Source organism: Lagenorhynchus albirostris, chromosome 13, assembly GCF_949774975.1.
Source record: "Lagenorhynchus albirostris chromosome 13, mLagAlb1.1, whole genome shotgun sequence".
In the NCBI taxonomy this organism is placed as follows: Eukaryota; Metazoa; Chordata; class Mammalia; order Artiodactyla; family Delphinidae; genus Lagenorhynchus; species Lagenorhynchus albirostris.
In genome coordinates, this window is record NC_083107.1 from 4,420,678 (window position 1) to 4,433,300 (window position 12,623).

Here is a 12,623-nt window from a genome sequence, read left to right on the forward strand (position 1 = left end):
GATCTGAAAGGACTCGCTGAGTCAGAATGAGAGCCCGCTTTTTAAATTGTAACATGTTTTTCCCATGATTCCCTGTCAAATTTGTACTAGGAGAAAAGAATGTAAACAGAAGTTATTACCAGTTTTGTTTGTTTCAATTAATTGACAGTCATCAAATCCATTCAGATCTTAGGATTCTATTTGAAGTTGGGCCTTTTTGAACTACATGGCTTATCAATTATAAAACTTAAGCGTATAGACGGAGGAGCCACTGGGAGTGGTGGGTTGTACACCGACCGCAGGGGGTAGAAAGATCCAGAGCTGATCTCGCCACTGCCACTTCTCAACACGCAGTAGTTTGCAGTTCAGAACCTTTCACTGATGCGCCCCTTCTTTCCTGCTCCTGTGTGCCCTCCACTGCACCATGCTGGTCCTGAGGCCTCGGCGTCCAGTCATTCGTGCAGTACAAACAGAATGGTCAGTTCTGTCCCAGGGATTGATCAGCTGTGACCTTGGTCTAAATAGCTGGTCTCACAGTGAGTGAACACCATGTACATACAACACTATGTTCCCGAAGAGTGGCTCATGTGTAAAATATATTTTATTATTTGTTTTTGTTAATGAATTTATTTATTTATTTTTGGCTGTGTTGGGTGTTCGTTGCTGCGCACGGGCTCTCTCTAGTTGCGGAGAGCGGGGGCTACTCTTCGTTGCAGTGCGCGGGTTTCTCATTGCAGTGGCTTCTCTTGTTGTGGAGCACGGGCTGTAGGTGCGTGGGCATCCATAGTTGTGGCACATAGGCTCAGTAGTCGTGGCTCACGGGCTCTAGAGCGCAGGCTCAGTAGTTGTGGCGCACGGGCTTAGTTTCTCCGCCGCATGTGGGATCTTCCCAGACCAGGGCTCGAACCCGTGTCCCCTGCATTGGCAGGCAGATTCTCAACCACTGCACCAGCAGGGAAGGCCCTGAAACTACTTTAATACTCTTAAAAATTCTTCTTTCACAAATTCCAGCTCTCATGACCCCATTTAGTACAAATGAGAATGGTTTTGATGTATAAATATAAAAGTTGGAATTTCTGGGGCTTTCCTAGTTTCATGTGATGTATGATTTTCTCCATAGTGACTAATTAAACATTTCCGTGTAACTTAATATTTTAAACTTCTGTACGACATTTCACAGAAACCAGGAGAAGCACTCCTTTGTCAGCGTACACACATACAATTTGTTTGGCAGATACTGTAACTGGAGGCCTCGTTTAAATTAGAAATTTAAGTAGAAAAAAAGCCTCGTTTAAATTAGAAATTCAGTTACCACTAGTACTTATGACTCAGCAGGACCCAATGAAATAAAAAAGGGGAAAAACATTTGAATATTTAATTCAAAGTATTTCGTTACAGAAGTGAAAATCAGAAAAGTCACCACCAGTACGTCCAGCATTAAAGTCGGCTGGGCCCCTCACGGAGGGATTTTCTCCACCCTACAATACGAGGACGACGGGTCCCCATAAAACCTCTGTGACAGACTGAGAGGTCCTGAGCCCTCCAGAAGAATCAATAGGCCATGCGGGTTGAAACGTGACCGTCCATTTACAGTAGCTAGGTTAACTCTGCACACAGAAAAACCCATTCCCTGACCAGACCGGTATGAGAACTACCCACAGTTTACTGACTATTCTTAGAGGTAGTCAAGTAGAATTTTATTTGAAAAAGAGTTGTAGAAAACTAGAAATATAAAAGGGATTGGAAAATGACGTGTCAGCAGAACACTGAAAACACTCGACAGCTAACTAACCACGTGTGTATTTGGCCACCATCTGCTGACCGACCGTCTGAGGGTGTCAGCCACGTGGGGAGTGAATGACATTGGGGAAAATTCCAGAGGGAGCTGTCGTTTCTTGTCATTTATCGTGGACGAGAGCTATGGTCCCTGCCAGGCAGCAGTTACCAGCTGGGGCTCTCACTTGTCTTGCAGGTAGGTTGAAGAAAGGACCTGGTTAAAATGTGGGATATAAAATACCAGCAAGCTGGGACTTCCCTGGCGGTCCTGTGGTTAAGACTTTGCCTTCCAACGCAGGGGGTGCGGGTTCAATTTCTGGTCAGGGAGCTAAGATCCCACATGCCTTGCCACCAAAAAACCAAAATATAAAACAGAAGCAATATTGTAAGAAATTCAATAAAGACTGAAAAAAAATTGGTTCACATAAAAAAAAAAAAAAACAGAAAAACCCCAGCAAACTACCCATTTTGCTCTAAGAGTGGAGGAAAAAAAACGAACCAGAAAATCCCAGATCACCAGACAGTTCTGATTCATGAGCCTGGCTTATTCAAGCTGACGGAGGGAATCAATATTCAGTGTTCAGGCCTCAACAGATAATGTCACAGCTACATCAACTGCACAAAGAAACCCTTCAATCACTCTTGAAAGAGTAAAGTATGCCCTTGGAACTAATAAAATATTAGTTCTCATACTTGTTTGTGAAATGCCAGTTTTAACATAAGCATGATTTGGGCAATGCAACAGATGCAAAATGTGCTGAGACATGTAATAAGTAACTGCTTCTCGCTTCTTGTATAAACAAACATGCCCGCCCCCCGCCGCCAGGTAAAACGGTACACCCCGCCTCCAAAACTTAGCAAAAGCCGAAGGGAGTTTCACCCTGAATATCTGGGGGCATATACAGCAAACACATGTTTCTAAAAAGTGTCAGACTTTGGGGCCAATTTCTAATCGTCTGCTAACTGACAGAACTGCTCCCAATAACCGGCCTTAGCATCACATATAAAGAAATAAGCCCTGACTTTGTAAATAGTTCAAATCAATTTTTTTGACAACAAATATGAAAGACCCATCAAAATTCCACAATCACAGTGGAACTCTGGCCGGATCAAGTGTTGTTTGAAACAAGGGAATCATTTACAAGGGCAGGGAGGTTTCTGTACTGCAGAAATTTAGATTGTTGTGACATTTAGTTAAAGGGTTTCAACTCCATACCCTCTCCTCCTGTAGTGTCTAGAAATTAATAATTTCATAAAAAGAAGGTACAGAGAAAATACTAAAGTCAAATTTCTTTTTCATCGATTTTATCATTCCACAGATAAGGAAAAATTTAAACTGATAATAAAGATAAAATGACATAAGTGTTCCTTTTTAGAAATTTACACAATGTCATCCAAGTGTTTTACCTGACTTTTAATTGGTGAAAGCTGAATTTGGTCTACGTGCTTAACAAGAAGTATCATAACAAACATTTCCATGTTTTTCTCCTTCCGTTCCAGAACGTTAGACTCCTTCTAATATTTATTAATCTAGGACACCAAGAAAAATCAGGAAATTCATTTTTAAGATCATTTTACATCTCAGCTTCCTTTTCAGATTTCATAAACTGTAACTTAGTCTTCAAACTCTCAAAAATATACATCACATCTCTTGGTGAATCATAGTCCTATAATGAAAATTCTAAATTAAAAGTCAGTTTTAATTTACTTCCAGCAGATGAAATACATATATATTTTTTTATATATAAATATTTCCATTTAAAATTAAGAATTTTGGCACAGGGTCCTAAACTTGCAGTTTTCAAATTACGTCTACACTGCTTTCCACTGATCAACCTGGGAGAGTTTGGGAAAGAAATCGTGCACTTTTTGAACTTGTACCTTGTGTGTTTACCCTTCCCTCTGTCTCATGCCCAACAATCTAGCAGTATTCCAAGATTTCAGAACATGAGAAAAAAAGGTAGAAGATTTACTTCACATTGGTGGAGGAAGAAGGAAGGGATAAGATTTACGGCTGAGGATTTCTAAGTACCGGATCTTTTTGTTTAATTTATTCATCTTTTTCCAGCAATTGTAGGTGGTCACTTGTCTCCTTTGCTGTATCTCCAATGTGAATCCAAGGGACTACATGAGTGGCTTCATCTCATATCTAAACCCAGAAATTTTGAGTCTTGTTCTAGTCAAGTTTTAAAGAGGGGGTTTTTCTGGGAAGAGTGACAGACCAATAAAATCTATCGTCTGAGAGATTCCAATATTAATCTTTAATGATTATGTTCCACTTCTTGTCTTTCTGCTGTACTTTTAAAAAGTACTCAGATGAGTAGAATTCGTTTTTAGACGAAGAATTTGAGCTACTACTTTCTTGAGGGGGGAGAGGTAAGAAATTACAGACTAGTGCAAAAAAAAGAGAACTCCCACATTCTCCAAAGTGCTTCCTGCATAAAATTCAAAACCTGAATTCTCACCAATTGGTTAAACATTGGAATATTGTTTATCCCTACTTTTATCTTTGTCTGCTTGGAGCCTCTGTCCTGGATTCAAAGTTCTAGAATGTGCTACAGAGAAGGTCTAAAGCAGGTGGCTGCAGGTGGGCGTGACAGGGGGTCTCCTGCATCCTCCTCCCAGTATTGCACAAGAGAAAACCCGGCAGCCAGCTGTGCAGGCGCTGCCCTGTCATCTCCACACCCACCACGTGAGGCCAGACTTCGTCACAAGCTGGCTCTGAGTCTGGCTTACAGCATAAGCTGGCGTCACCCACACAGCCCTTCTCTTTGTACCATTTAAACACGACGGGGAGATGGAATCTAGATGTCACCCAAAACACGGTAGAACGAGGAACAAATTGAAAACCAGCTGACTCTCGTCATTTCATAGGCGCTACAGTCTGGGAGCCAGGCCACGAGGTTCTGCCTAGATGCTCTGGCTGTTGCCATCCTCAGGGGTCTCTGCTCCGTGCCGTGCTCTTCCTTAACCAACTGGCGGCAGCTCAGGATCAGGAGACACCTCCACCCTGAGCTGATGCCCCCCATCCTCTAGGAGCTGCCCTGGATGCCACGGAAAGGTGTTCTGAGTATTTTCAGTGCCGTTCACTGAAAAACTAATTACAGATATACATATTTTTTCATAAATAAAATCTGAGGCATATATGTATATATTAAAACTTTCACCAACAAGGGTGTGTTAAAAATTTCAAGTTCTGTCCTTCAAGTTCAATAAAGGCACACGTGGCTTTTTTTTCTTCAGGCTTGCACAGAATACAACTGCTAGCAACAGGTCCTATGAGACATGTTATGGGGCTTTTGTTTCTTTGATTTTCTGCTTCTTGGGATAAGCATTCGCCCCATGGATCAGAGGCATGGCTCTACCACCCAAGGACAGTATTTAGATGCATAGAGGGTTGGAAGTGGATTCCCTTGCTGTGTCAGGTTGCTGGGTAAGCAGCCACAGCTGGGCAGGGCCGGTCCCCCCAGGTCTGCTTTGGCCATTTCCATTAAGGCTTCTCAATCCCGAATCGACCTTTCCGGTTTCCAGGTTCTGATGCCCTTCGGACCAGCCTAGGTGGCGCCTTGGGTCGGATGCCTTCGTTCATATGGTCACCCCGCATGGAGCCAAAGTGGCCTTTGGAGAGGAGGGGCTGGCAGAGCACACCTGGGGCCTGGGGGCCCCCCTCTTTGCTGTGGGCAGCTGGGGAGCTGCAGGGCTGCCCTTGCCTGGAATCAGCATCTGCCTCGTTCTTCCATTCCATTTTATAGGCCTGGGGGGCCTTCTTTGAGAACTGTTCTGGCAAGAAGCGCCTGGCTCGGGGCTGCAGATTGAGGACGGTGGTCCCGACGTCTGGGTCTGAGTCACTGCTGTTGCCACCTGCCAGAGAGCAAAAGAAGGACAGCGTGGGCGGGCCTTTTAGGGAGAAGGTGTTACAGGCGACTGGCCAATACATTTGTGGGTCTGGCACCTGCTGTGCCCTCCCTGGGGCTCTGGGGGTCGGGCAGGGAGGCCAGAGGGCCCACCCCGGCTCCAGCTGAGTCCTGGGCGCGTGCATAAGTCCCATGAGCACGCGTGTCCACAAGTGTATACTCTTGCTCATTCTGAAGAGCTTCCCATGTGCCAGCCACTGTCCTAAGCACTTTTAAATGCATTAACCTACTGAATCCTCATAACCACCCACTTTACATATGAAGTAACTGAGGTTCAGAAGATATTAGTAAGTGGTGGAGCTGGATGTCAAACTGAGACCACCTGGCAGCAGCTGTGCGCTCACCTGCCCCGTCAGAACGGCCCCAGGGGGCTCAGTTCAGTGTCTGGCTCACGGTAAACAGATCAGTAATTAGCTGCTATTATGAAGACTCTTGTCTTGATCTAGGATGTACAATCTCATGCACAGCTTTATTTCCTTTATATTTTCATAAAATGGTCAAAACACCAATATGGCTTGCAATCTACATAAAGATTACCATCGAATGAAGAGATGTTAGCCGTCAGGTCAAAGCTTTAATAATTACAGCCAGAAGTCAATTATATAGTTGCCTTTATGAAAATATATTAAAATTATTATGAACATTTAAAGTTAGAAATGTTGTAAGAGTAACAGAATTAAATTTAAACCTTTGAAGACTGACAGCTTTCTATTTACCTGTTCATCAGCCACACACAGTGACATCTGCTTTTGCTACATCGAATAGAATCAAATAACTGATTGAATTACGTATAACGTGCACAGAACGCCATTCCAAAAGGATGCAACACTAATAAAAGGTCACCAAATTATTATTATAGATTTGCAAACGACTGAACTCATTGTCCTTAAAAAAGAAGGGAAAATGTTCTATTTTATAAACACTAATAAATAAGTTTAAAGTCTTTTTGCTCCAGCTGTATTCAATACCTGCATTAGAAATATTCTTTTTCTTTTGTAGCTTTTCTGGAAGCTTTGTATTTTTTGGTAAGGATAAATATCGGGAGGTTGAGGTGGAAACCTGTAAAAAAAAATAGAAAACCTTGTTGAGATGACACACATGTCATTTATTGCATGTTACAGGCTTAGAATTCTATGTCAAACCTAACCTTGGTGTTAAAAATTAAAATGTTAGCTCTGGATTCCGAAACTACTGGGTGAGGAGCTGTAGGGATGGAGAATAAATTTCCAAGTCATAGTCATTTTATTTAAAATAGGTAAAACCTCTCCTAAAATATCATGGAAATCAGTACTACTAAGGAAAACAGAAATGAAGTGGGACCCTTAGGAACAAGGTAGGAAAACCACCGGCTTTTCTTAAAGAAAAGCTACAGAAACACCCACTTATAAAAGCATTACTAAAAAAGACTTAGAACCTACATGGATAGGGAGGAAGATACACGAAAAATGTAGCATGTTTAAGTTGTATTTACTTTCACAAATCTTGAAAATGACAGAACAGAAAGTATTACTATAGCCAACTTGCTGGCACTTGTGGCATCCAAAGCCACAGTCTCTAGTTTCTTTAACTTTTAATCGATGCTGCCACATTTCACATGTAAAAAAAATACTATTGTTCACACATAACCGTTTTGGTCTCTGACAGCTCAGTATAGAACATTATTGAGAATGAGACGCACTGCCTGCTATGTCCGATCAATCAATCAGAATATCCTTTTAAAGTGGCTTCCTTATCTATGGCAATGCCCTGGACCAAGTCGAATGCTGAGCACGCAGCATCTGAAACTCCCCTGACGTGCGCGCGCGCGCGCACACACACACACACACACACACACACACACACACACACACACACACACACACACACACACACACACACGGCCTCCTAGAAGTTTCCACACATGCACGCACGGCAGCCCCCCTTCAGGCTGCACCCTCTCCCTGGAAAGGTCAAACAAGACTCTCCAAATGAAGCCTGGCCCTTCCATTCAGTTTAAAACTGTACCCTGACAGGGATATCAGCTCAGTGCTTTGTGACCACCTGGAGAGGTGGGATAGGGAGGGTGGGAGGGAGGGAGACGCAAGAGGGAAGAGATATGGGAACAAATATATATGTATAACTGATTCACTTTGTTATAGAGCAGAAACTAACACACCATTGTAAAGCAATTATACCCCAATAAAGATGTTAAAAAAAAAGAAAAAACTGTACCCTGTATGACCCTTCTCCATCCTCCCAATCTCCTTCCTCAGCCCTTTTAGGTTTATTTTGTCCACAGCACTTACTGCGTCTATCATAACAGATACTTTTCTTATTCTGTCCATTCCCGGTGGCCTTCTCCCCCACTAGAATGTGAATTCCACAAGGGAAAAGAGCTCTGTCATTTTGTTCACCAGCGCATTCCAGGTGCCTAGACAGTGTCTGGAAGGTGATAGGTGTCCGAGCAACGTCTGGAAAGACGTGATGATGAGCTCCATCCCAGGATTCCTGTGAATCAGCCCCCCAGGGCCATCCTGGCTTTGCTGTTGGAAGCCTTCTGCGTCCCAGGGCCACGAAGCCCCCTTACCCTGTGCTCCCGATTCAAGCTGCTGTCCTTCCGAACGCTCTCCCGAAGGCTGTGCCTTCGACGGATCAGGATCTCCTTGGCTTGCCTCTCACTCGTGTCGGCAGTCAGATTGTGTCGGTTGTAGGACAAAGTCTGAAATGAAAACACAAGCAACGTATTACAAGAACGATGATCACTGCCCGGAAATTCCAAAACTTTACTCCATTTCTTTGGCTTCGTACCTCTGATAGGTACTTAACAATGAATGTGCAGAGGGGAAAAACAAGAAGTATAGAAGTTAACATTCTTTCAAATTTTGAACGAATTCATGTTCTACCAAATCTCAATTTAAGGGTAACAGTGGTAGTAATTTCAAGTTATTTGTAGAGATATATGATATATCGGTGTCACAGAAACCCTTAGAACTCTGCTGGGCACAGAGAAGTGCTCAATTGATATTACCTACTGTTATTGGCTATGATGAAGATGGTGATGGTGGTGGTCTTGTCTAAATGTGTCAGAGCAGGAGCTGTACTTTATTCGTTTGTATCTTCTGCAGGGAATACAGTGCTTTGTTCTATTCATAGATATAGTCAATACATATATCCACACATGTGTTCAATAACTATGTATTTGATTCAACCAAATAAAATCCTCTACTTAAGAAAAAAGAATTCATGTTCTAATAAAGAGTCGGTGAATACTTTTTTTTCATTGAAAAGTGTGATCTTTATAAATGAGAAAACGATCGAATTCATCAAGCACCTTCGACTACCTTGAAGTACCCTGTCTATATTTACCCATCAGTAGTGGCTGGGGAAAAACACAAGTCAACTCATACCTTCCCTATTGAATAGTAATTGCTAGTACAGAAACCAACCACTTTGGGCCACTTGGTGGCGCCATGACCCTCTATTAAGTCAAGAACATTTCTTCTTTTCAAGTTGAGAAAAGCTGCTGGCTCCCTCAGTAATGATCATGTCCTGGTATTTGAAGCCATACAATTTATAAACGAGGGCTGTCCAGGGCATAATATTTTTAGTTTTACAAGCTCTAGAGAAATCCACTTCCTAAAATAAATTGTATTTAGTAATTAAATTCATTTTCTGATAGAAATAATGTGTACTTCTTGGGAATACCCTTATCCCCAGAACTATATCAGACCTAGCAGAGATAAACAGAAGTAATGCAGAACAGCACTCAATTCCTGCCTTGAGGAACTGGCTATCTTAGTTGGGCATTGAAAGCTAACAAAATAATAACTAAATCACGAAAGGAGGTACTAGAACTGCGTGGCATGTAGGAGCTCTAAGTGCTATTATCCCATTCAAAGACGGGTCTGGGAACAACATAGAGGGCGTTGGGGAAACCTTAAAAATTGGAGAATATGGATGGACTGACAGGAAGAAGTGGGACATTCCAAGTGGAGACACAGGGGAGAACAACACAGTCCAAGGAATGAATTCAGACCTGTCCTCCGTGGGTGTCTGGGTGGCTGAGGGAGAGGTAGAAAGGGGAACTTAAAAATAGATCCCAAAGGCTGAAAGAATAGTTAGTTTAGCCTGAAAGCCACGACGGCTTTGTCTCATTTTAAATAGGAAGATGCTGCGTTAAAAGGGGCTTGAGGAAAAGAATGGAGCAGCCGTAATGTCGGATGGAACGGGCTGGTCTGTGGGGAGGCCAGCTAAGAAGCCACGGAAATGACCCTGATGTGAGTGACTGGGACCCCTGACAACTGCTGTGTCCCTGGGCCACTTCACCTCACTGTGCCTCAGTTTCTTTATCTGTAAAATGGAGACAATAATAACACCACTTGTTAGAGGATTAAAAGAGGTAATACACGCGATGCAGAGAAATGGAGCTCGGCAAACTGTATGCACTGTTAACTGTATTATTAGCAAACTATGAGAACGAGGTGTTAAAAATGGAAATGGTTTGAAGGAAGTGACTCAGAAGATACAGGAAAGGAAGAAACGATCGCACTTTATGAACAACAAAGAAGGTTAAATACATTTTTAAAAGGCTTCTTCTAAGCAATAAAGCTATTTCATTAAAAAAATTTTTAAAGAGCAATCAATTGCTTTCCTCACCGTCAGATAACACACTTTGTTTTTTTTTTTTTTTTAATCTCCAATCCTTTGGTAGCAGAACTCCCAGCTCCCTGGGTCTCCAGCCTAGAGCCTTGACCAAGATGTCTGGGAGGAGGGCAGTACCCTAAAAGGACAGACCCTGGGGTGGGTCTGAGGGAAGAAGTGTCTGGTGTGGGACCTGCTGAGGGTGCATGACGGTGGGACAACAGCCACTGTAACTGGACAGCATCTAATCTGAAGGCATATTTTTAGCCAAAGGCAAATACATATTTTGCTAAGTAAATTATTCTTACTCGCTGACGGATCTGATAGAGATTTCTTGATAATATTTCTCGAATTTCATCCATTTCACCAGGTGTGAGCTTCCTTATTTTTTCTTCACGACAGTCACTGTGAAAGTTTAGAAAAAAATATTTTACTATTCAACATGTATCAAATTCATCAATTTTCTTTCTTAGAGACATAATATCATCATTTAAGAAGAAGAATCTTGGGACTTCCCTGGTGGCACAGTGGTTAAGAATCTGCCTGCCAATGCAGGGGACACAGGTTCGAGCCCTGGTCCAGGAAGATCCCACGTGCCGCAGAGAAGCTAAGCCCATTGGCCACAACTACTGAGCCTGAGTTCTAGAGCTCACAAGCCATAACTACTGAGCCCACGCGCCTAGAGCCCGTGCTGTGCAACAAGAGAAGCCACCGCAATGAGAAGCCCGTACACCACAACGAAGAGTAGCCCCTGCTCGCTGCAACTAGAGAAAGCCCACGCGCAGCAACGAAGACCCAACGCAGCCAAAAATAAAATATTAATTAATTAATTTTTTTTAAAAAGAAGAAGAATCTTAAAGAATAACACTTAGGAATTATTCAATATTTTTAAATAATTCAAAAATCTAAAACATTGATTTCAGTGTCAAAATCACTCATACAAGTTTAATCATGCACAAGTTTTTTCAGGGTCTATTCATGCAATTATTTAAGGAGGAAAGACCAGAGTAGCTTGCAATGCTATCACTTTATTATTTCTAATACTCCATAAATTAATATAGGATTTTTTTCCAACAAAAACTTTAGCTGCATTTTGCTATTATGGTCTATTCTTTTAAATACCTCATTAGAAACATTTACAAAGACACCATTTATAATATGTATGTACATACAATTGATCCTCATTATTCAGGGATTCCGTATCTGCAAGCTCAACTACTCGCTAAAATTTATAAACACATTATCAGTACTCATCGCACTGTCCTAGTCATTCACAGACATGTGCAAAGTGGAGAAAAACTTGAGTCGCTGGGCATGCACGTTCCCAGATGAGGTCAAACTCATCTGCCCCCTTGTCTCAGCTCTCATGCTGTAAAAAAAAATGTCCTTTTCACAGCCTATTTAGTGCCATGTTTTTCACATTTTGGTGCTTTTTATTGGTGATCTTGCTGTTCTAAATGGTCCCCAAGTATAGCTCTGAAGTGCTGTCTAGTGTTCCTAAGCGCAAGAAGTTCCTCAGTTTTAACTCTACTTTTTCTGAAGGATATTTTAGCAGGATATGAAGCTCTAGGTTCAGTTACATTTTTTCAGAATTTTTGAAGCTACCAATGGTGTCCACTGGTTTTGCTGAAAAATCGGTTGCCAGGTTTTTTTTCTCTTTTGAAGAAAATAAGTCTCTTTTTCCCTCTGAGTATGTTTAAGATGTTCTCTTTGTATTTTTTACTTTTAATGGTTTTACTAGCAGGTATCTCATTTGGTTCTCTCCCTATCTAATCTGCTTGGGGTTGTCACAGTTCATACCCTTTATCTATTTGGGGAAGTTCTCAGTCATTATCTCTTAAAATATTGCTTCTACCAATTTCTCTCTCATCTCCTTCTGGAACTTTCACTATATATATATGAAATTATCCCATATATTTCTTTTTCATCTTTTCTTCATTCTGGTTATTTCCTTCTGTCCTATCTTCCAATTAATCACTTCTCTCTTCAGCTGTGTCTAATCTGTTTTTTACCTACCAAATGAGATCCTAAATTTAGTTACTTTATTTTTAGCTCAAATATTCCACTTAGATATTTTTTGTTTATATAGTCTCCATGAGGATGCCAAAAGTGTCAATGCCATTTTCTTTCCTTAAACATGTTATTGTTTCTATTTTAAAGTCACTGTCTGATAAATCAATTATCTGAATCCCCTTTGTGCCTATTATTACTCTATGTTTTGTTGATCTTTTCCTCAATATTTTCAGTCACATTTCCTTGTCTACTCATATGCTTGGTTATTTTGGATTGAGTGCTAGACATTATATATTAAAAAAATCATGGAGGTAGTTTAAC

The 12,623-nt window shown here is 41.6% G+C and overlaps 2 protein-coding genes across 4 annotated transcripts in view; one reads left to right on the forward strand and one right to left on the reverse strand.

The window, feature by feature from the left end:
• MFSD9 (major facilitator superfamily domain containing 9) overlaps nucleotides 1-12,623 on the forward strand; it is a 28,422-nt gene that overhangs the window by 5,339 nt on the left and 10,460 nt on the right. The window contains exon 4 of one of the 3 annotated variants that reach the window (XM_060168705.1): nucleotides 9,813-10,005. The exons of 1 other annotated variant lie outside the window; for it this stretch is intronic. In XM_060168705.1, coding sequence (XP_060024688.1) covers nucleotides 9,813-9,839 — 27 coding nt within the window. In that variant the 3' untranslated portion in view covers nucleotides 9,840-10,005. Of the gene's footprint in view, nucleotides 1-5,286; nucleotides 7,492-9,812; nucleotides 10,006-12,623 lie in introns of those variants that run through there. One more of the 3 variants, XM_060168704.1, reaches the window with a different exon arrangement.
• The window catches only part of SLC9A2 (solute carrier family 9 member A2), an 86,657-nt gene continuing 78,030 nt past the window's right edge, over nucleotides 3,997-12,623 (reverse strand). Inside the window, exons 9-12 of the mRNA XM_060168702.1 lie at nucleotides 10,598-10,694; nucleotides 8,236-8,367; nucleotides 6,638-6,728; nucleotides 3,997-5,616 (exon numbers count right to left, since the gene is read on the reverse strand). Coding sequence (XP_060024685.1) covers nucleotides 5,246-5,616; nucleotides 6,638-6,728; nucleotides 8,236-8,367; nucleotides 10,598-10,694 — 691 coding nt within the window. The 3' untranslated portion in view covers nucleotides 3,997-5,245. The remainder of the gene's footprint in view (nucleotides 5,617-6,637; nucleotides 6,729-8,235; nucleotides 8,368-10,597; nucleotides 10,695-12,623) is intronic.